This window comes from Salvelinus sp. IW2-2015, linkage group LG34 (assembly GCF_002910315.2).
Source record: "Salvelinus sp. IW2-2015 linkage group LG34, ASM291031v2, whole genome shotgun sequence".
NCBI classification, from domain to species: domain Eukaryota; kingdom Metazoa; phylum Chordata; class Actinopteri; order Salmoniformes; family Salmonidae; genus Salvelinus; species Salvelinus sp. IW2-2015.
The window spans coordinates 2,934,359-2,959,226 of NC_036873.1; the positions used below are offsets into that span (position 1 = coordinate 2,934,359).

Sequence of the window (24,868 nt, forward strand, 5' to 3'; positions counted from 1 at the left end):
ATCCATCGTTTTTGGATGCAACCTGACTATCTTTCATTTCGGTGATTAAATCAAATCAAATGTATTTGTCACATACACATGGTTAGCAGATGTTTATGCAAGTGTAGCGAAATGCTTGTGCTTCTAGTTCCGACCATGCAGTAATATCTAACAAGTAATATAACCTAACAATTCCACAACAACTACCTTATACACACAAGTGTAAAGGAATGAATACGAATATGTACATAAAAATATATAAATGAGTGATGGCCGAACAGCATAGGCAAGATGCAGTAGGAGGTACAGAGTACAGTATATACATATGAGATGAGTAATGTAGGGTATGAAAACATTATATGAAGTGGCATTGTTTTAAAGTGGCTAGTGATACAATACATCAAGATGGCAAGATGCAGTAGATGGTATAGCGTACAGTATATACGTATGAGATGAGTAATGTAGGGTATGTAAACATTATATATAAAGTGGCTAGTGATAAGTTGATTACATCAATTTTTCCATTATTAAAGTGGCTGGAGTTGAGTCAGTATGTTGGCAGCAGCCACTCAATGTTAGTGATGGCTGTTTAACAGTCTGATGGCCTTGAGATAACTGTTTTTCAGTCTCTCGGTCCCCGCTTTGATGCACATGTACTGACCATGATAGCGGGGTGAACAGGCAATGGCTCGGATGGTTGTTGTCCTTGATGATCTTTTTGGCCTTCCTGTGACATCGGGTGGTGTAGGTGTCCTGGAGGGCAGGTAGTTTGCACCTGGTGATGCGTTGTGCAGACCTCACTACCCTCTGGAGAGCCTTCTGGTTATGGGCAGAGCAGCTGCCGTACCAGGCGGCGATACAGCCCGACAGGATGCTCTCGATTGTGCATCTGTAAAAGTTTGTGAGTGTTTTGGTGACAACCCGAATTTCTTCAGCCTCCTGAGGTTGAAGAGGCGTTGCTGCACCTTCTTCAACACGCTGTCTGTGTGGGTGGACCATTTCAGTTTGTCCGTGATGTGTACGCCGAGGAACTTAAAACTCTCCACCCCCTCCACTACTGTCCCGTCAATGTAGATAAGGGGCTGCTCCCTCTGCTGTTTCCTGAAGTCCACGATCATCTCCTTTGTTTTGTTGACGTTGAGTGTGAGGTTATTTTCCTGACACCACAGTCCGAGGGCCCTCACCTCCTCCCTGTAGGCCGTCTCGTCGTTGTTGGTAATCAAGCCTACCACTGTAGTGTCGTCTGCAAACTTGATGATTGAGTTGGAGGCGTGCATGGCCACGCAGTTGTGGGTGAACAGGGAGTACAGGAGAGGGCTGAGAACGCACCCTTGTGGGGACCCAGTGTTGAGGATCAGCGGGGTGGAGATGTTGTTAACTACCCTCACCACCTGGGGGCGGCCCGTCAGGAAGTCCAGGACCCAATTGCACAGGGCGGGGTCGAGACCCAGGGTCTCGAGCTTAATGACGAGTTTGGAGGGTACTATGGTGTTAAATGCTGAGCTGTAATCGATGAACAGCATTCTTACATAGGTATTCCTTTTGTCCAGATGGGTTATGGCAGTGTGCAGTGTGATGGCGATTGCGTCGTCTGTGGACCTATTGGGGCGGTAAGCAAATTGGAGTGGGTCTAGGGTGTCAGGTAGGTTGGAGGTGATAGTGTCCTTGACTAGTCTCTCAAAGCACTTCATGATGACGGAAGTGAGTGCTACAGGGCGGTAGTCATTTAGCTCAGTTACCTTAGCTTTCTTGGGAACAGGAACAATGGTGGCCCTCTTGAAGCATGTGGGGACAGCAGACTGGGATAAGGATTGATTGAGTATGTCTGTAAACACACCAGCCAGCTGGTCTGCGCATGCTCTGAGGACTCGGCCGGGGATGCAGTCTGAGCCTGCAGCCTTGCGAGGGTTAACACATTTAAATGTTTTACTCACGTTGGCTACAGTGAAGGAGAGCCCGCAGGTTTTGGTAGCGGGCCGTGTCAGTGGCACTGTATTGTCCTCAAAGCGAGCAAAAAAGTTGTTTAATCTGTCTGGGAGCAAGGCATTGTGATTCGCGACGAGGCTGGTTTTCCTTTTGTAGTCCATGATTGGCTGTAGAACCTGCCACATACCTCTCGTGTCTGAGCCGGCGATTTGCGACTCTACTTTGTCTTTATACTGACGCTTAGCTTGTTTGATTGCCTTGCGGAGGGAATAGCTACACTGTTTGTATTTCGGTCATGTTTCCGGTCCCTTGCCCTGATTAAAAGCAGTGGTTCGCTCGTTCAGTTTTGCGCGAATGCTGCCATCAATCCACGGTTTCTGGTTGGGGAATGTTTTAATAGACGCTGTGGGTACAACATCACCGATGCACTTGTTAATAAACTCGCACACCGAATCAGCGTATTCATCAATGTTATTGTTCGCCACAATGCGGAACATATCCCAGTCCACGTGATCGAAGAAATCTTGAAGCGTGGAATCCGATTGGTCGGACCAGCGTTGAACAGACCTGAGCCCGGGAGCTTCCTGTTTTATTTTCTGTCTATAGGCAGGGAGCAACAAAATGGAGTCGTGGTCAGCTTTTCCAAAGGGAGGGCCTTATATGCGTTGCGGAAGTTAGAATAACAGTGGTCTAGGGTTTTGCCAGCCCTGGTAGTACAATCGATATGCAGATAGAATTTGGGGAGCCGTGTTTTCAGATTAGCCTTGTTAAAATCCCCGGCTACAATAAATGCAGCCTCGGGATATGTGGTTTCCAGTTTACATAGAGTCCAATGAAGTTCTTTCAGGGCCGTCGATGTGTCTGCTTGGGGGGGAATATACACGACTGTGATTATGATCGAAGAGAATTCTCTTGGTAGATAATGTGGTCGGCATTTGATTGTGAGGAATTCTAAGTGAGGTGAACAAAAGGACTTGAGTTCCTGTATGTTGTTATGATCACACCACGTCTCGTTAATCATACGGCATACACCCCCGCCCTTCTTACCAGAGAGATGGTTGTTTCTGTCGGCGCGATGCGTGAAGAAACCAGGTGGCTGTACCAACTCAGATAGCGTGTCTCGAGTGAGCCATGTTTCCGTGAAACAAAGAACGTTACAGTCTCGGATGTCTCTCTGGAATGCTACCCTTGCTCGGATTTCGTCTACCTTGTTGTCAAGAGACTGGACATTGGCGAGTAGTATGCTCGGGACCGGTGCGCGATGTGCCCGTCTACGGAGCCTGACCAGAAGACCGCTCCGTCTGCCCCTTCTACGGCGCCGTTGTTTTGGGTCGCCGGCTGGGATCCGATCCATTGTCCTGGGTGGTAGGCCAAACAGAGGATCCACTTCGGGAAAGTCGTATTCCTGGTCGTAATGTTGGTGAGTTGACGTTGCTCTTCTATCCAATAGTTCCTCCCGACTGTATGTAATATAACCTAAGATTACCTGGGGTAACAATGTAAGAAATAACACATTAAAAAACAAAATACTGCATAGTTTCCTAGGAATGCGAGGCGTTCATGTCTGTCGGCGCCGGAAGTCATTAGACTTGATTATTAACAAGCTGGACACAGTCATGAAACTATGAATGTGGGACCATTATCATTTCTCCACAGTTTTTTTGTTTTAGTAATTGTAAAGTATATTGAGTTTGTACATTTATTTTATTACTGAAACCACCCATGGGCGGATTGGCCGGTTTGCCACCCCTGCTTTACATCCTTGCCAATTCTAGTCAGTGTCAAAACTGCCAATAGTGTACAATATAGCGTTGAGCATTGACAGTACCTAACTTAACCACCTATTTTCCCCCAATCACTCTCTCAGGTGAAGGACACCTCACTGGAGGCTACAGGAGATTTGTGAAGCCAGCGGGACACAATACATGGAAAGATGACCAATCACTGTTGATGAGGGGAGTGGAACCTCAACCCAGCAAGTTATAGTGATAGAGGTTAGTGTAATAGTATTACATAAAAATTTCCAGTTTATTTCAGAAAGGCTACCCTCAGCTATTCACTTGCTTACATCTTCATTTATCTGCCATAGGGGAGCTTGTGAGACATTGTTATCCAGTTCAACTCATGCACTGATAATAACCTCCTCTCTTCTTGTGTCAGTCTGCAGATGCAGAGGCTGCAGGTCCTGGGGTCAAGCAGGAGAGGTCTGAAGGAGAGGAGGACCCACGGCACAGCAGAGACATCCAGACTGGAGGGGCTGGAGCGCCCCCTACAGCCACGGAGGACAACACCACCACCCCAGCGCAGCCCAGGACCCGACGCAGCATGATGGAGGTCAGTGGAACGCCGAATGCCACCCTCAAGTCAGAGACAGACAGAGACTTTAATTGTGCTGGAGCGACTGGGCTGAGTATTTACTTTACGGTAACCTGAGCCCGAGGACGGTTCTGTCCCATCTTGACTCAGGTGACGCGTTAAAGATCGTCCTGTTCATATGCTACAGAGATGATACCTGGTGACGTGCCTGTGGGCATAGATACAGACTAATCCAATGTTAGGGGACTGGAACCAGTACAGTAGTAGTGGATACTCTGAAGGTCGCCTAGATAAGAAAGAGGACGGTCTCAGTGATCGCGACCCAGTGTCCACGTCGATGGCACCTTCCAATTCACATGGCCGCGTCCTTTTCGATCAGGTATTGAACTCAAACAACAGGGCTAGAGCCCAGGCTCAGGGAGGGGGAGCCACATCAGGCAATAGTAAAGAGAAACGGTTCCTCTGCATGTTCTGTAACAAAGGCTTCAGCTGCCCCCAGAAGGTGGCAATCCACCAGAGGGTCCACACAGGGGAGAAACCCTACAGCTGTACCCAGTGTCACATGCGCTTCGCCCAGGCTGGCACCCTGAAGTGGCACCACACAGGGGAGAAAGGTCTTCTGACATTTAGATCAAACCTTGCATTAAAGACAAATGTGCATTTTCATTGTTGTCAACATAAAATATCTACAGATGCATTTGGAATAACGAGAGTAACAGATTTCAGTGTTGATCCAGGCATTGTGTGATGTATATGGCATATTTAAGGTAAAATGTCTGTTACATATTGTGTTTGTACTGTGTAGGCTATATGATGTTCACAAATGCCTATTTCATTACATCCATTCAACTACTGAATTTTTTTCACAACACTTTTAATGAGAAATAATGCAGTTTATCAAGTTCATGCAGATTTTTAGTTGAGGTGTGTGGTTTTCATATGGTAGTTCTTGTTTAAAAACACAAAATGGGACTTTTCATTCTAAGACTTTCATTGAGACTCTCTTTAGTATACATCACTGATCTCACCCTATTCTGCATACACACCCGACAGCGTTCTATAACCAATACACCACACACTAACACTTGCTGTACATTGTTTACTCAGGTTTGTCGGATGACTTTTGACCTATCATAGCTGACTCATATTTACCCACACAATCATATTTATGTCCACCATGGTGGGTTTAATGATGATAGGTGTATCCCTTTCCACTCACAGCCAGTCATCCCATATACTGATTGAAAATGGCAGATGTTTTTTTTAATTGATACGCGCCTAAATTAGAACGCGGTGGCTATACAGTAACATGCTATACATGACGTCAGGGCTCAGGTTCTCCGGTTCCCATCACTGTATGGGTTTTGACTGACAGCCGTTATAAATTTAAGCACCGTGCAAGACAAGATGCCCCCATCCCTCCCGCTAATTGGGTTACTTTAGCACATTTGTTGTTATCTGAGTGAGGGGAATGCTGGGAATTGAGTCAATGCGTTCTGAAAGATGAGACGTTGAGGATTATAACAACCACTGATGTCATATTAGCAAACCACACACCTGTGAGTCCAAATGTGCACTTCACATTTCCATTTTTGAAAACATGTCATTTACAGTATCAACGTTTATGATCGCTATGTTTGAACCACAGTTACAAGGATGACATGCGTTAAACCCTGGGTTGTCCTGAACACAATGAGCCTGTTTGTCGTACTGTGAAGAACATTAGCCGCACTTGAATACACTCATGACTCCATTCTATGTGCACCAAAATTACAGTCTGTTTGTCTGAAGTACCTTTTGAAAGCCTACCACTGTATTAGCTAGTCATGTTGACAATAGAATAAGCTGTCAAATGATGGCCACCTGACCCAGATTGCAATTTATAATGGAACATTTTTGGATTGCGTAAACAACAGTAATTGTGTGATGGTGGGGACGCGGGGCTGTTACAAACAACAAAAAACGACAAGTGTGCTTGCTTCAGTACCTCAATGGCAAAATGCTGAGAAAAGTACAGTAAATGTAAAATGGAATTAGGTCAGGGCCTGTATCCACAAAGCCTCTCAGAGTAGGAGTGCTGATCTAGGATCAGTTTAGTCTTTTAGATCATAATTAATAAGACTATATAGACAGGTGGGAACCTGAGACTCTTTGTGGATACGGGCCCAGGTCTTGATTCATTTTGTCTTAAGTGTGGGACTATTCCTTTCAATTATCACTAGGGCTGTTGCGGTGACCGTATTACCACCACACCGGCGGTCATGAAGACGGTCAAATTCCACATGACCGTTTAGTCACGGTAATTAGGCTTCTCCCAGCTCTGATGCTGGTCAATAGTAGCCTACCAAACTTGCTAACTGCCTGGTACTCAGCACTCTATTGTCCCTCTAATCACTCTGACATCAATGCAAATGTATTCAAAACTCTAATCAAACACTACATGAGAGCCCATGAGCTCATGTTGCACAACATTTCTATAGGCTATGCAATTGCGGGAGAAAACGGGTCCCGTGTGGCTCAGTTGGTAGAGCATGGCGCTTGCAACGCCAGGGTTGTGGGTTCATTCCCCACGGGGGGACCAGGATGAATATGTATGAACTATCCAATTTGTAAGTCGCTCTGGATAAGAGCGTCTGCTAAATGACTTAAATGTAAATGTAAATGTAAACACAGTGATGGCCGCTAATAAAAAGAGGAGGATCCCATCAGCTTTCAATAGGCTGCTATATTTATTTCTCAACTCTCCTAATATTAAGCACATTGCTTATATTTACAACAGGAGTATAGCCTACATGGCTGGCATGAAAATAAACCACGTGAAAAAGCGTCCTCCATTTGCTATTTAAGTGCATAGATGACATGTATTTTTCCCCGGTGCCCCTGTTTTGATACAGGTGCATGATAATGTCCATTCTAAATCAAAACGGATTTCACCCATATATTATTTAGTATATGTAAAGACAAGATTAAATTAAGAATAGTCTGATGAGTGACAATATTAGCCTATCACTTGTGAATGATGCCCAGAATAAGAAACAATGCCTTTTTTTGCGACTTTTTCGAATCATAGTCGCACACCTCATGTAGCCTAGGCCATAAGTCTATATGTTCTAATACGGTTTGTATCACAACTAAAGTGGCCAAATAACTTCTTAAAATTAAGCACATTAATCTGCTTTACAAGGGGTGTAGAGCCTAATTTGCATACATAAGCAATGCCAGAGTTTCAAATTTGGAGATGATAATTTTCACCATAAAAATGCACCTTTATAATAATAGCACTACATGCATAATTGCATTTGCGTTCACTTTTGATAATGGTGTTTTCCGCTAATGGAACATTCGTGCTTATAGCCTAATACCATGTGCGCATTGCAGCGCTTATAATGTGAATAAATAACCTAATAGTGTATCAACATTTTAAGCTAAACGTTCTGATCTGTTGCGTCAGCTACATTGTGTAAAAACATTTTTTTGATGCTAGTGGTTGTATTAATTTGGGATCTATCGCATCCCACAACTGTCCCAGACTATGTTTGGAATATTTATTTCTCGCACGGAATAAAATAGGTCGACATTTGTACTATGGAGGATAGTAGATTGACAAAGGCTAGTGCTTTTGCTGTTCGTTAGGCCTACTCATCTTGTTGGCTGACAAAAAGTAAATGTGGACAGTTCTTCCAACATCTTCAATATGCACCTCGGAATTGAATTAGGATACGCCCAGTTGCGTCCCCGATGTGTCGGTCTTCACTTGTAGCCTGTGAGAAAGACCCTATCACCTGATGGAGCACGCAGCACTCAGGGAGAAGGGCACAACGGCCACTGGCCACAAAAGGCAAGGATTTTTCTAGGCATTATCAAGTGCTTGTCAAATTGTGAATGAGTGACTGATATAGTGTGTACAGCCTGTGCAAAGAACAAAGCAGAGCTCGTGCCTTTCAAGCAACTTTTAAAAAATCATCATTAAAGTCACATCATGCAGCCTTAAATCTAAATATATAGCCCAACGTTTGTAGGACAACTAAAGTTACACTAATAACGCTAAATTAAGCATAGAGGAACTATTTCTTTGTTAACCGCTCAACACAGAATAGTGCAAATTGTTTGGAGAAAATATCCTTTCTATTTCAGGACCTAACATAAGGACATGCTATTATGTTCTTTGAAATAGACTACATTTCCTTCATATCATGTTTCTTTAGACCTGTCTATAGTAAATAATGGATTTATTGTGAAGGTGTAGGCTATATTACATGGATTTATTAGACTTTTTAAAATGTAGATGTTCCAAAGGTCTGCATCAGTGGCTTGTGTGGAAGCCAGGAGATGCTAAATGTGTTTATGTTAATTACCGTGAGACAGACAGTTATGTGCTTGATAATCACCGGCTGACGAAATTTAGTCACCACCACAGCCCTAATTATCACACCGTTAAAGAGTGTCAAGTAATCAAATCAACTAACATGTTTGCATAGTACTCGTAGCAATCCCTCATTGCCCAATCAGAAGATGCTCCATAGCAGGGTGCTCATATCAGATTTCTTAATCCAACATCCTCTCACTCTGTATCTCTTACTGTCAGTAGACATGGAGGATGGGACGTCTGATCTGCTGCTAGTCCAAGAGGAGGCAATAGAAGACGGACCAGAGCGCGTTGATCTGCTGAGTGGACTAAAGATGGGGGAGCAAGGCAAGAGAGAAATACATATAGCCTACATACAGTAATAGATCTTCAATGGGAATAGTGATGCACCTGGCTATTATTTTTTCTTCATTCATGAATTTGAAATCAATCAAACCTACAGTGCCTTCAGAAAGTATTCAACTACACCCATTGACTTTTTCCAAATGTTGTTGTGTTACAACCCGAATTTAAAATTGACTAAATTTACAGATTTTTGTCACTGATCTACACACAATACCCCATAATATACACTACCGTTCAAAAGTTTGGGTTCACTTAGAAATGTCCTTGTTATTGAAAGAAAAGCTCATTTTTTTCCATTAAAATAACATCAGATTGATCATAAATGCATTGTTAATGTTGTGAATAACTATTGTAGCTTGAAACGGCAGATTCTTTATGGAATATTTGGGTCTATAATCAGCAGGGGACTCTCCAGATTTAGCGTACAGAGGCCCATTATTAGCAACCATCACTCCTGTGTTCCAATGGCACGTTGTTAGCTAATCCAAGTTTATCATTTTAAAAAGGCTAATTGATCATTAGAAAACCCTTTTGCAATTATGTTAGCATAATTGAAATTATCATTAGAAAATCCTTTTGCAATTATGTTAGCACAGGTAACACAATTTCTAACTCAGCCCATAACTTTTGGATGTCATGGCATGTCCAGAAAGCATGGATTAGAGTCATTTGTGAATTTTGTCTCTTGCATAATACATTTTATCGATTAGTTTATTCTGGATTAAGTGTACATTTGTTAACTGTAATTTCATTAGTTATGCACCAACATTCCCTCCATCTTGTGCCAACATCAGTTCTTTTTAAGTCTTGGTTTCAATAGTTTATATTTGTTTCTAAGAGATTTTCAGGTGGATATGCTCTCTGCAAGGTTTTGTATATCTTATCTTATGAACACCCTTTTCTGACTCAAATAAGATTCCCTCAAGGTTTCTCTGATATCCCAAACATTATTGTGATATGTAACTTAAGTTTCTTTTTAATTCCGTCAACAGGATGGGGGAGAGAGGACATCCCTATATTGTGCCCTTTTTAAAGCAATTTCATCAGGTAATGTATAATTTTTTATTTAAATGTATTATTTCAGCTGGAAAATTGAAAGCTTCCAAAGTTTTGAATAGAATATGCCATTTAAGACGGTCGAAAGCCTTTTCGGCATCAACAGCCATTATTGATAAATCTTTATCTAGTTTTTTTGCGTATTGTATTAAACATGTCCTTGTATTTGTTTGTCTATTTTCAATAAACCCTGTTTGTTTGATGTATCAAGTCTGGTAAGACTTTTGCCATGCTAATGCTTATAAGCATTTGCTATTATTGTATTGTCACAATTTATTGAACTTTTGGGTCTATAATCAGCAGGGGACTCTCCAGATTTTCCTGGTTTTAATATAACTGAAATAACAGTTTGATACATGGAACTAGGATGTACTGAGTGACGAGTGTTGTCATTTGTGTAAATAGGTGTATTTTGCCCTAAAATTGAGCTTTTCTCCATGCTAATGTTTTAATAGTATCCAATATTTATTTTGGGGTGATCTCTGTTTTTAGTGATTGTTTTGACTGCTGATAATTGCTTCAGGGTTCTTGAGTCTAAGGCTATAGGATCCGTCCAACTGTTGTTTAATTTATATACATTTTCATAGAAGATTTTAAAATTGTCATTAATCACAGTTTCTAATTACCGCATGAATGTAGTGTTTTGTGAGAGCTGCCAGATAATGGCAAATAAATTTGGTAACTAAGTAGTATGCTTTATTTGAGTTTAACCTGTAGTTGTTAGCTCTCTTCAAAAGTAAAAGATCGTATTCCTAATTAAGTTCAGAAATGTCTTTCTTGTGTTCCTTGTAAAGACTTCTATGAGCTTTTTCTAAGATAGAAATTAAATGAGAGAAAAAAAATCACAAAATCAGATTTCATTTTTGCCGAGTATGAGATTATCATTCCCCTAATGTATGCCTTAAAGGCATCCCAAATTATATTGGGGGTTGGCTTTTCTTTGTCTGCTATTTCTAAATTTGTAATGGTTTCATTTAGGTATTTAATACATTCCGGGTCCAGAAGATGCACTCTGTTCATTCTACAGATTCTGTCGCTAAGTGTATTTTCTGTTGGTGTAATTAGGCATGATACTGGACAACGATCCGATATCACTATATCGTGCATTTTTGGGAATAAAAATGGTAAATTCTTGAATAGCTTTTCTTACTTTGAGAAAAAAAAAGTAAGTCTTAGTTGGGAATAGTAATCTCTAGGTGTCCTGTAAATTATTTGTAGCAATGACATATTCCAACCACCCGAGCCACTGCCTGTTCACCCCGCTATCATCCAGAAGGCGAGGTCAGTACAGGTGCATCAAAGCAGTGACTAAGAGACAGCTTCTATCTCAAGGCCATCAAACTGTTAAACAGCCACCACTAACATTGAGTGGCTGCTGTTATACATGTAAAAAATGTAATCACTAGCCACTTTAAACAATGCCACTTAATATAATGTTTACATACCCTACATTACTCATCTCATATGTATATACTGTACTCGATACCATCTACTGCATCTTGCCTATGCCGTTCTGTACCATCACTAATTCATATATTTTTATGTACATATTCTTCATCCCTTTACACTTGTGTGTATAAGGTAGCTGTTGTGAAATTGTTAGGTTAGATTACTCGTTGGTTATTACTGCATTGTCGGAACTAGAAGCACAAGCATTTCGCTACACTCGCATTAACATCTGCTAACCATGTGTATGTGACAAATAACATTTGATTTGATATTCCAGCCTCTTTGGAGGCTCCCTAAATTTGCCTTTTTATTACTATGTCTGTCAATCTTATCGAAATTGTAATGTGGGTCACCTGCCCTAAAAAAAGTTCCTGTCTGGATTTGATCTAATATAGCTTGCATTCTATCTAAAAGCACCAGATTTGCCCCTGATACAAACAAAATCGCAAGCTTTGGTTCGATCTGAATGTTTCTTAAAAATGGTGTTATTGATATAGCATTGTTCTGTTCAATGTTCTCTACCTATTTAGTACTCTTAATAACCCAATTCATGTTGTTTAGTTAAAAAGAATACAAGATAAAAATAGATGACACCATTCAAACCAATGAGGGTTCAGAAATGTAAAGCCAATTATCTCAGAACCATCTTTTTGCAGATAGAACCTTATAGTCCTAAACTCTCAATATATAACATACTTTTTAGACTTAAGTCATATATGTCACACAATGTCTGGATGAAATATTCTATCCAGGAATATTCAACACTGAAATCTGTGGGTCTTTTCTGCTGACAACAATGAAAATGTATATTTGTCTTTAATGCTGGGCTTGATCTAAATGTCAGAAGCTATCCAGGGGAATGGTTACTTTTTATGTTAGAGTGGAATGTTTTTTCTGCTGGTGCATCCTGAGGTTGCTCCTCTCTGATAACCTCTTCCCGCAGTGCGTACTGGCGAATGGCCTCTCTCCCGTGTGGACCTTCAGGTGCATCTTCAGCTGGTCCTGGCGGGAGAACCTCTTCTCACACTGGGGGCAGCTGTAGGGTTTCTCCCCTGTGTGGACCCTCTGGTGCCTCTTCAGGTGACCAGCCTGGGCGAAGCGCATGTGACACTGGGTACAGCTGAAGGGTTTCACCCCTGTGTGGACTCTCAGGTGCCTCTTCAGGCTGAAGGAGTGAGAGAAACTGGCCCGGCACAGGTGGCAGCTGAATTGTTTCTCCCCCGTGTGCACCCTCTGGTGAATCTCCACCTGTTGGGGAAAACTGAAGGCTTTCCCAGAAAACGAACACGGGAAGCGCTTCTCTTTGACGCCACCACCTTTACTGATTCTGTCTCCACTACTGTCATTTGTCAATGGGCTTGTGTAGCTATTTAGTGATGAGGCACTGGCACTGTCTGAGGTCTGGTTTAACATAAGGTGAGTGTGAGGAGAACGAAGGCCAGGGAGTGTCATCGCAGGGTCCATATTACAGTTGATAGATCCTATAGAAGGCAGACTGAAGGAAGCACCTGTTAGGGGGTTAACCTGAGGCGCCACCAATGTCTCTGAATCACAATTATAGGAGCAGGACGGAGCATCGTAAGCCAAGTCTGTACTCTCCCGCCGCATATGTTCACTTTCCTGTCCCCGCAGACCAAATCTACGCCTCGCCCTGGTCTCAGCCAGTCTGTTGTCATGGAGATTATGTTCAGATGGTGTTTTGGGTTCGACTGTCTGTTTCTGGTTGTAGTTAACAGTGTTATTCCCCAGCCCAGAGTTGAGGATGCTGTCCCATCCCCTGACCTCCACTATGTCACCTCTGGTCCAGGCCTGCTCTGTGATGTTGTTCACTGGGCCCTTGGCTGCACCAGTCTGGGTCTGGGATTCCAAAATGGCCACCCAGTCTCCTCTGTTAGCCTCCAGCCAACCACCTACAGGAAGAGTTTAGAAAATAGACTTTACAAACACGGCAGAGAGAACTGTACATATGGATTTTTTTTTTGTCAATTACAATGTGTTTTTGTATGTAAACATAAGTTATATTGATTTCATTAAAGAAAAACCAATAGCCACTATTCCCATTGAAGATCTAATACTGTTTGTAGGCTATATGTGGGTATTTCTATTAACTACTTGTTACACCTGTTGATAAATCACTGATAATAATCAGACCATTTTTTAAATGTCATTACATTAAGATAAGGGGGGAACATAGCTCTATATTCAATATAATTCACAAGTTCATTTAAAACCTGTTTAACCATTCTCATGGTGAGTGTCTCAATGGATTACTTTTCTGTTCTTGCATTTATGGCTGTGTAAGTTGTTGTATCATATATTAAGCATTAATCAGTTCAATTATACTTTAAACTTGAACCCTGTAAGATCTACCTTGATCTAGCTGTCGGACAGTTTTTTTTAAATGCAGTGTAACTACATAACATTTTGTGCCTCCTTACACTGAGTATAGGGTTAGGAACATTGCTCTTTCCATGACAGACTGACCAGGTGAATCCAGGTGAAAGAGCTATGATCCCTTATTGATGTCACTTGCTAAATCCACTTCAATCAGTGTAGATGAAAGAGAGGAAACAAGTTAAACAAGGATTTTTAAACCACGAGACAATTGGGACATGGATTGTGTATGTGTGCAATTCAGATGGTGAATGGGCAAGTCAAAAGATTTAAGTGCCTTTGAACCGGGTATAGTAGTAGGTGCCAGGCGTAGGGCTGTGGCGGTCATGAAATTGTGTCAGCCTGCGATTGTCATGCAAATAACTGCAGGTCTCACGGTAATTGACAGTTAATTAACATAAACACCTTTAGCATTTCCTGGCTTCCACTGATCCATTTAATATAGCCTACACCACAATAAATCCATTATTTATTTTAGACGGGTCTAAATAAACATGATATGTAGAAAATGTAGCCTATTTCAGAAGAACAGAATAGCATATTCTGAGTTGTCTATATGTTAGGTCTATGCCATATGACTGTGGGCTACACTAGTTAATTTAGCAGACAAGATTTGCTTTGAATTCCATGGCATTATTTCATATCATTTAATAGTATGAAGAATACAATTGAACAAAGCTGAATAAAATAGAAAGGATATTTTCTCCAAACGATTCCCGAGGGAGTGCGCACATGCGGCTTCTGTGTTGAGTGGTTAACAAAGAAACAGGTCCTCCTATCTGCTTAATTTAGAGACATTTATGCAACTTCAGTTGTGATACAAAAATTAGGCTATACGTTAACATATTGTATACATTCTAGCGCATGATGTGACTAATGACGATTTGAAAAAAGTCGCATTAGGCATGAGCTCTGCTCCGTTTCTTGCGCAGGCTGTACACTTCATCATCTCTCATTCACTATTTGACAAGCACTTGATAATATTCTCACCCATCAGACTATTCTTAATTTAATCTGGTCTTTACATATATTGTTGAGTCTGTGAAAAGTAGAGGCCAAGCCAGGCATATCTCAATATTTCAAAATACAATCGCGGGAAAACATCGTTTAGAAAGCAAATTGTTATTGCTGTAAAGAGAAGACAATGAAATGACTAATCTGTCTTTAAGTTATCAAAATTCTCAATTTCATTGAACGAACAGTATAGCCAGTATATCTTATTGGCACCAACTGATATAATCGGCAATATCCCCGGTGAGTGCGCACTGCGCATATTCACTATTTATCATTGTTGGGTCAGTGCTACTTAAGTTTGTTTTTGGACAATAATTTCCTCCTTTGCGTCTCCCCTTCTCTTAGGCCTATTATATGGACAATTCTTTGTTTTTGATCTGTTCATCAGTATCGGCAGAATAGGCTACCCTGTAATTTGTCGTATTAAAAAGATGTTAATGTCACCAGTCATATAAAGTGTAGTAGAATTGCATGACTTTTTTAAAATAAAAAAGGCCATATTTTTCCCAAAGAAAGAAACGTTTCTGATATAGCCTATAGTCTAGTCCTACTCTATCCGCTCAGCCATGCATTGAGCGTTCTTTCTTGAGAACAGTGATTGAGTTATATTGTTAGCCTAAATTATGACTATCCAATCTACTCATCACATAACGAATAGTAGGCTCTCTCACATAAGTCTGCAAATGTGATGATGCATGGATTGCATTTTTATGGTGAAAATTTGCTTTCCCAAACTTGACACTCACGCACCGCCTTTGTATGCTAGGCTACACCGGTTGTAAAGCTGATTAATGTGCTTCATTTGAAGATTTTAGCAATAAATATAGCAGCACAGGAAAGCTGGGATCCTCTTTTAAATAGTTGCCAGTCAAAACTCTGTTTTCACATGCGATTACGATGAATGGACCTCCCGGACCAGGCCCAAATCCCATCATTCGCATGAATAAAAGACGAAGATACAGGGGTCCGCAGATACAGGGGTCCGCAGATCCGGATGCCTTGTGAGAATTCATCGGCGAGTAGGTAACCTGCCTCTAACATCCATTCTATTGGCCAACGTGCAATCACTGGAGAATAAACTGGATGAGCTCCGTTTGAGACTATCCTATCAACGGGACATTAAAAACGAATATCTTATGTTTCACAGAGTCATGGCTGAATGACGACAGGTATAATATACAGTTGGCTGGGTTTTCCGTGCATCGGCAGGACAGAACAGCTACATCCAGTAAGACGAAGGGTTTTGGTGTGTGTCTATTTGTCAATAACAGCTGGTGCGTGATGTCTAATATTAAGGAAGTCTCCAGATATTGCTCACCTGAGGTAGAGTACCTCATGATAAGCTGTAGACCACACTATCTATATTTTCTGTAGACGTCTATTTTCCAACCACAAACCGATTTTGGCATGAAGACCGCACTCAACGAGCTGTATGCCATAAGCAAACAAGAAAATGCTCATCCAGAAATGGCACTCGCAGTGCCCGGGGACTTTGATGCAGTTAAACTGAAATCGGTTTTACCTCATTTCTACCAGCATGTGCAACCAGAGGGGGAAAAAAACTGTAGACCACCTTTACTCCACACACAGAGATGCATACAAAGCTCTCTCTTGCCCTCCATTTGGCAAACTTGACCATAATTATATCCTCCTAATTCCTGCTTACAAGAAAAAACTAAAGCAGGAAGTACCAGTGACTCACTCAATACGGAAGTGGTCAGGTGACGCGGATGCTACAGGACTGTTTTGCTAGCACAGACTGGAATATGTTCCGGGATTCATCCAATGGCATTGAGGAGTATATCACCTCAGTCACTGGCTTCATCAAGAAGTGCATTGACGACGTCATCCCCACAGTGACTGTACATACAGTACATATCCCAACCAGAAACCATGGATTACAGGCAACATTCGCACTGAGCTAAAGGGTAGAGCTGCCGCTTTCAAGGAGCGGAACACTAATCCGGATGTTTATAAGAAATCCTGCTATGCCCTCAGACGAACCATCAAACAGGCAAAGCGTCATTACAGGACTAAGATTGAATCCTACTACACCGGCTCCGACGCTCGTCGGATGTGGCAGAGCTTGAAAACTATTACGGACTACAAAAGGGAAACCCAGCCTCGAGCTGCCCAGTGACGTAAGCCTACCAGACGGGCTTAATGCCTTTTATGCTTGCTTCAAGGCTAGAAACACTGAAGCATGCATGAGAGCACCAGCTGTTCCAGACGACTGTGTGATCACGCTCTCTCTGCAGCCGATGTGAGCAAGACCTTTAAACAGGTCAACATTCACAAGGCAACGGGGCCAGACGGATTACCAGGACGTGTACTCAGAGCATGCGCGGACCAACTGTCTTCACTGACATTTTCAACCTCTCCCTGATCAAGTCTGTAATACCTACATGTTTCAAGTAGACCACCATAGTCCCTGTGCCCAAGAAAGCGAAGGTAACCTGCCTAAATGACTACCGACCCATAGCACTCACGTTGGTAGCCATGAAGTGTTTTGAAAGGCTGGTCATGGCTCACATGAACACAATCATCACGGAAACACTAGACCCATTCCAATTCGCATACTGCCCCAACAGATCCACAGATGACGCAATCGCACTCCACACTGCCCTTTCCCGCCTGGACAAAAGAACACCTATGTTAACTCTATTTTCTTAAAACGGCATTGTTGGTTATGGGCTTGCAAGAAAGCAGTTCACGGTAAGGTCTACCTGTCTACCTGTTGTATTCGGCACATGTGACAAAAATTTATTTGATTTGATTTTGACTGGGCTTATAAAAACACATCCGTCACTAGGCTCTGTAGGCTATGTGCTCTCCAACCGTGTTCCAGGGTCCCTAGGTGTATAGGCTACATTTGGAGTTATTTGGCCAGTTTACCTTATCAAAGCATGGCCTAGGCTATGGGCTAGGCTACATGATGTGTGTGACTATGAGACTGCACACATTGACCCTCATTCACAAGTGATAATATATCATTGACAAGTTATAATATTGTAACCCATCAGACTATTCTCAATTCATTCTCGTCTTTACATATACTAAATAATATATATGTGTGAAATTAGTTTTGATTTAGAATGGGCCATTATCATGCACCTGTTGGAACAAGGGGAAAAAAAATACATGTCATCTTATGCACTTAAATAGCAAATGGAAGACGCTTTTCCTGTGGTTCATTTTCATGCCAGCCAGGTAGGCTACTCCCGTTGTAAAGCAAAGTAATGTGCTTAATATTATGAAAGTTGACAAATAAATAATGGCAGGCCTAGGCTATAGAAAGCTGATGGGATCCTCTTTTTAATAGAGGCCATCAAAACTCTTGATTTTTGATTGCATTGATGTCAGAGTGATTAGAGCAGGGCACTCCAACCCTGTTCTTGGAGAGCTACTGTCCTGTAGATTTTCACTCCAACCCTAATCTACCACAACTAATTCTAATAATTAGCTGGTTGATAATCTGAACCAGGTTAGTTAACTGGGGTTGGAGAAAAAACCTACAGGACGGTAGCTCTCCAGGAACAGTGTTGGAAACCCCTTGGAATAGAGTGACCATAGAGCGCTGAGTACCAGACCATTAGCGACTGGCAGTTAGCAAGTTTGGTATGCTACTAATGACTATCAGCGACAGAGCGCAGTTTTGGAGAAGCCTAGGTACCGTCACATGGAATTTGACTGTGGTCATGACTCGGTAATACGGTCACCGTAACAGCCCTAGCCAGGCGCACCGGATTGAGTGTGTCAAGAACTGCAAGTTTCCCGTGTGTATAAACAATGATCCACGACCCAAAGGACATCCAGCCAACTTGACACAACTGTGGGAAGCATTGGAGTCAACATGGGCCAGCATCCCTGTGGAACGATTTCAACACCTTGTAGAGTCCATGTCCTCCCGAATTGAGGCAAAAGGGGGTGCAACTCAATATTTGGAAGGTGTTCCTAATGTTTTGTACACTCAGTGTATGTTACGGGGTGAAACCCGTTTTCATGGGCACATAAATCCCCCAAAAATGTATGCTACTGCAAAATCGAATGCTTCCAACAGAATGAGTCCCCTTACCTTGATACTTAAAACCTAAGTCGATACTGTCATTAACGTGGTTCTGCAATAATTATATAATACTTGTTGGATGTGCCTTTGGTGTCGAGTTGTTTAATTACACTGATATTTTCACACATCATCATCTGATCCAGGGGAAAGTTTTCTGAATGACAGTCAAGTGAGAAACAGCTGTTGTAATAGCACATGCGATGCAACAAAACAAGTGCTGGAAAAAAGGTGTTTGCGAAGAATGTCTCATTCAATACGCCGGTGAAGACAGTTGTGCCTGGATACAAGCTGGATCCAATATCCTTACCAAATTGATGTTGGTCATAAGTTGTTTTCTGCTTTATTTACAGCAAGGTCAAGTTAGATTTTAACAGAGAAACCATCAAGGTAATGAGTTCATGTTTTCATGCCTCGGATTCGACACCCGAGTCTACTGTGCGCAATTGTGAAGGATAGACTATTGCGGAACACCCAATGCTATTCCTATGAATTATTCTGGATATAATGACAACAAATTTCACAGCTCAGTGGGCTTCATCCCAATATGATCTGTTAATGAAAAATACATTTTAGTGTCCATGTTACTGCTGCAGTTTTAAACAATATAACAGGCTTGAAGATTAGCCTAGTTGAACTTGAAGCTCAGAAATGTATTGGAATTGGCCTACCTTGAAAATCAGACATTTCCTGAATTTGGTGCTACATCTTGGCACTAATGTCCTTGTAATTATTATAACCAATGTATAAGTTCTCCTGCTCCCTTATAATTATCCGATTTATTTTTTGATCCGTTTTTGTGAGTGGCCACTTTCGTTTGTTTCCCGCTGCTTCAATTGAAGGGTGTTGCGCTACTCTGTTTTGGTAAAACCAYGTGTGGTTATTAAGAGGATGACAACATCTAATTCTGGCTTCAACTTGTCTTTCCATACAAATCCTTCCAGTACAAAAGGAACCTGGTTTTTGGTCACTTTCTCATTATAAAAACAGCAATGGTGAGATAGAAATGGTGAGATTAATGCTACCGTTATTCATGGCTTTATTATGTGTGGCTGCATCACAAGGTAATAATAATTTGTATATCAATGCATTGACAAGGCCTAAAAATCCATTATTCTTAAAGTGGTAATGGGGTGCTTGAAAATATCCCTGAAAGTCCTTCAATTTGACTTGCCAATGTCTGTATGAACCCTTCTTAAAGGATGTATAGTCTTGGGCCTATGTTGTTGTATAGGTGGCGTTAAGGGACAATTTGCATATATTCCTCTAAGTATAGGTATGTGGAACTGCATGAAAATCATTTTGATTTTGCTTCAAACCATTTAGAAATGTTGATCCTAATGTCACACATTGGCCCCATTATTTATAGAAAGAACCATGTATGTATCCCATACCTTGCTCCCCCATCTTTACTCCACTCAACAGATCAATGCTCTCTGGTTCGTCTTCTATCGTCTCCTCTTTCACCAGCAACAGATCAGGCTTCCCATCCTCCATGTCTACTGACTGTAAGAGATACAGAGTGAGAGGATGTTGGATCAATAAATCTGATATGAGCACCCTGCTATGGAGCATCTTCTGATTGGGCAATGAGGGATTGCTATGCAAACATGTTAGTTAATTTGATCACTTGTCACTCTTTAATAGTTTTATAATTCAAATGCATGGTCAAGACCTGGGCCCGTATCCACAAAGCGTAAAATAGTAAGATTGCTGATCTAGTATCAGGCCTGTCTATATAGCTGATCTAGTATCAGGCCTGTCTATATAGTCTTATTCATTATGATCTAAAAAAGGCAAAACTGATCTTAGATCAGCACTCCTATTCTGAGGGGCTTTGTGGATACAGGCCCTGACCTAATACCATTCAGAGAGTAGTTCACAGTGGGGTCACCTCAGTGAGACTGTGTGTGGTCCTGTGTTGCTCAGCTGTTTCCTCTGTGGGTTCAGGAGGTGGTGTAGTCTGGTTGTCCTCCATGACCATGGTCCTCTCAGGGTTCCCCAGACCCTTCTCACAACCCTCCTCCTTCCCCAGCAGCACCTCTGGACCCTCCTCCTCCTGGAAGAGAGAGGTGATACAGATTACACAGACATACACTCCCTCAGGTACGTACACACAGATAATAAACACACTTTCAACATCGTGTTTACCCATCATCACTACGTTTGAGTCCTATACTGTAGTTAGAGAATGACTTCATTGTTCTTAAGCCCATCATGGTGGACATTAATATGATGTGGGTAAAAACAAGTCAGCTATGAGTCAAAAGTCATCAGTCATCAGACCTGACTAAAATATGTTGACGTGTACAGTAGGTGTTTGTTAGTGTGTGGGTATGTGTAGGTATATTTAGTAAGTGTAAATTGGTTATAAAGCCTCGTCGGATGTATGCAGAATAGGGTGAGATCAGATATTAAAGAGTGTCTCCGTAGCCATGTTTCTATCCAATTGGCGACACATTTTTATGCGAATATTCTAAAAACAAAATGCGCATTTTCCCACCAGAGATGCGTTTCCATCAAATTGACTTGTTGCGGATGAAAGGCTGTGTGTGATGATGTAGCGCACATAAAAATACCTTTTAAAGTTAAATTCCATGTACCGAATAAAAAATACAAGTTAAATGGGTTTCCATCACATTTTTAACTCTATTGATGTTTTTCTCAAAAAAGAATGTAGGGAGTGTTCCCACTCTGGTATTGGCAGTGCTATCTGCACACTGTTGGCCAGATCGCACGTATAGCCTACATGATGAGATTATTATTACGCACAAAAGAGCGATATTATTTGTATTTGTCAAATGGCAACCAAACATCGATCATCATGTCACCAGAATAAGACCCTCAATATTTATCGGAAAGCACCATATAGCTCATCACCGTGCACTTTCACCACCCTGTGAAATCCATTCATTATCTATTTCATATTTTGCCTAATAAACTGTTTCTGACAAGTCGTAGCGGGAGGACCACACAACATAAGTGTTTCTGCCGAAATTCTCGCATAATTGACTTTAATCAGTCACAAAAAGATCCCATCTTGTCTACTTGTCTACGTACTGCTTTGTCGACATTTGGAAAGTTTACCGAAAATATTTCTGTTTCCATCAGGCCTGTCATTACATTTTTTATCCGACATGTACTTTTCTCACATAAAAAGGTTGGATTGAAACCTTCTTAATTACAGTCTTGGAATGAAAAGTCCCATTTTATGTTTATTAAACATAAACAAGTGTTAAATAAACCATATGAAAACATAATATATCCTACACAGTACAAACACAATATGTAACAGACTTTTTAGGCTTATATATGCCTTATAAATCACACAATGTCTGGATACAATTTCTACCCACGAATATTCAACACTGAAATTTGTTACTCTCGTTACTCCAAATGCATCTGTGGATCTTCTCTACTGACAATAAAAATGAATCTTTGTCTCAGGGTTAGATCTAAGCTGTCGAGTGGAATGGTTACTTTCTATGTTATAGAGTGTAATGGTTTTTCTGCTGGTGTGTCCTGAGGTAGAGCCTCTCAGAGAACCTTTTTCCGCAGTGCGTACAGGCGAACGGCCTCTCTCCTGTGTGGACCTTCAGGTGCATCTTCAGGTGGTCCTGGCGGGAGAACCTCTTCTCACACTGTGTACAGCTGTAGGGTTTCTCCCCTGTGTGGACCCTCTGGTGCTTTTTCAGGTCGCCAGCCTGGTCCAAAGCACATATGACACTGGGTACAGCTAAAGGGTTTCACCCCTGTGTGAACCCTCTGGTGAATCTCCACATTTTTGGGGCAGCTGAAGCCTTTGTTACAGAACATGCAGAGGAACTGTTTCTCTTTACTACTGCCTGATGTGGCTCCCCCTCTCTGAGCCTGGGCTCTAGCCATGTCGTTTGAGTTCAATACCTGATCGAAAAGGACGCGGCCATGTGAATCGGAAGTCCCCATCGACGTGGATACTGGGTCGCGATCCCTGAGCGTGTATAAAGGGGAGAGGGTAGTGACATTTGGATTTGTCTCTAAGCTTCCCCTGTAATCTAAGAAATCTGTGCCCTGTGACTGTCTGTCTCCTAGGTGACTATCTGCATTCCATGTGGGAGGAGCGTCACCCTCCACTTTCACAGTCATCTCATCTATCATTATAACCTCCCCTTTCTCATCTAGGCACCCTTCAGAGTATACACTACTACTGTACCGGTTCCAGTCCCCTCTAGACAGATCAGTCTGTGTGTCTAAACCCAAGGGCATGTTGCCAGGGTCCATCTCTGTAGTGTAAGAACAAGATGGATCATCACCTCCAGTGTCTAACGTGTCACCATCACCATCCACACAAGAATTAACCGTCCTCTGGCTCTGGTGAAATACTGGTAAGTACTCTGAGCCGGGAGCAGGAGGATAGCCCAGTCTCCCCAGGCCCAGCCTCTCTGGGTCTGATCTGTGGTCAGATCCTGTGTGTAAGAGTCTGTGTGTTACAGTTAATGTCTTGGTGTCTGTCTGTGACTTGAGGATGGCGTTCAGCGTTCCACTGACCTCCGTGATACTGCACCGGGTCCTGGGCTGCGCTGGGGCAGTGGTGGTGTCCTCCGTGGCTACAGCCGCCTCTCCAGTCTGGATGTCTCTGCTGTGCCGTAGGTCATTCTCTCCTTCAGACCTCTCCTGCTTAACCCCAGGACCTGCAGCCTCTGCATCTGTAGACTGACACAAGAAGGGAAGAGGTTATTACTGGTACCTGAGTTTAATTGGATAACAATGTTGTCAGGAAGTCTCACAAGCTCCCATGGCTTATAAATAAAGATGTTCATGAATAGCTGAGGGGAGCCATTCTGAAATAAAGAGGCTACATTGGATGTACATTTGATCTAAATACTATTATACTAACCTCTATCACGATAACGTGCTGGGTTGTGATTCCACTCTCCTCATCAACAGTGATTGGTTGGTCATCTCCCCATGTATTGGGTCCTGCTGGCTTCACAAAGCTCTTGTGGCCTCCAGTGAGATGTCCTTCACCTGCGAGAGTTAATGGGGGGGAAAGAGGTGTTTAGGTTAGGGACCGTCAACGCTCAACTATATATTGTACACTATTGACACGTCTAGAATTGGCAAGGATGTAAAGTAACACTTCGCATAACTTCATATATTAATTATATATCATGCCTCATTGTATTAAATTAGTAAATCATCGCTCTGGATAAGAGCGTCTGCTAAATGACTTAAATGTAAATGTAAATGAAATGCATTAAACATGAATCTGGTTAGAATATGATATTGTGTCTTTGTGCAAGATGGCAAAGTAATCAGGGGAAATTATTGCATACTATCCAAAAACTGACCAAGACCATAAGTGGTCTATAGTCACACATGTGCAGAGGGGAATGGGGCGACAGGCACTGAGCTATCTATGAACCGCGGCGGGCCGCGCACCTCAGCCTACTGCAAAATGTACCTCTTGCCATTCCTCTGTATCGGTCGAGGATCTTGACACTACTGGGACGACTGGCAACGACGCGCTCTCGTGCCACCTTCAGTTCCAGTAGTTGTAGTTTCCTCCGCAATCCCCTGTTTTCTTTCTGGCTTTGAGTGATTTCCAATCGAAACACTGCATAATCGTCGTCTACGAGTTTACAGATCTCTGCCACGGCTGCATTCGCTAGCACCTCCATAATGGAGGCTATTTGAGTGTGAAAAACCATACAGTTAGCCATTGTAGCTAACGTTAGCAGCTAACTAGCATTACCTAGATAACATATATCAACCAAGACCGGTATCCAACGCGAATTAAATACTACGTGGGATAAATATGTGATGCTGTGCAGTTAAATTAGTCATAATCGTAGTTCCATGGTGTTAATAAACGTCTATATAAAAACGCTAACGTGAAAATAGTTTTTGGTCGTTTACTTCCGTTTACATGGATGATTGGCGTCATAGTTCAAAGGGTGTGGCTAAATTAAAAGGGTTTG

At 42.0% G+C, this 24,868-nt stretch overlaps 1 protein-coding gene, 1 long non-coding RNA gene and 1 pseudogene across 3 annotated transcripts; 1 reads left to right on the forward strand and 2 right to left on the reverse strand.

The window, feature by feature from the left end:
- Positions 1-1,880: 1,880 nt before the first annotated feature.
- LOC139023668 (uncharacterized) lies at positions 1,881-12,463 on the forward strand. Of its 2 annotated transcripts, none has more exons than XR_011474811.1 (6): positions 1,881-3,325; positions 3,773-3,899; positions 4,066-4,239; positions 8,807-8,914; positions 9,925-9,979; positions 12,381-12,463. It is a non-coding gene; the product is annotated as an uncharacterized lncRNA (long non-coding RNA). The 2 variants fall into 2 exon arrangements; XR_011474810.1 differs by having other exon boundaries at positions 8,810-8,914.
- On the reverse strand, positions 11,901-24,837 carry LOC111958315 (uncharacterized). The gene is made up of 6 exons (XM_070437184.1): positions 24,352-24,837; positions 23,785-23,915; positions 23,436-23,600; positions 20,803-20,967; positions 20,303-20,414; positions 11,901-13,347 (listed from the first exon to the last, which is right to left on the reverse strand). Exons 1-6 carry the CDS (start codon positions 24,608-24,610, stop codon positions 12,308-12,310), a joined length of 1,872 nt encoding a protein of 623 aa, XP_070293285.1. The 5' UTR covers positions 24,611-24,837; the 3' UTR covers positions 11,901-12,307.
- LOC111958417 (putative zinc finger and SCAN domain-containing protein 5D) lies at positions 22,117-23,429 on the reverse strand (annotated as a pseudogene).
- Positions 24,838-24,868: the final 31 nt, after the last annotated feature.

Excerpts from the sequence above, each read along its gene's own strand:
- LOC111958315 (XM_070437184.1), bottom strand. The coding sequence starts at position 24,610 with ATGGCTAACTGTATGGTTTTTCACACTCAAATAGCCTCCATTATGGAG. Across the intron at positions 23,601-23,784 it reads AGCACGTTATCGTGATAGAG|TCTACAGATGCAGAGGCTGC; the intron begins GTTAGTATAATA and ends TTCTTGTGTCAG. Across the intron at positions 13,348-20,302 it reads AGTAAAGATGGGGGAGCAAG|GTGGTTGGCTGGAGGCTAAC; the intron begins GTATGGGATACA and ends CTCTTCCTGTAG.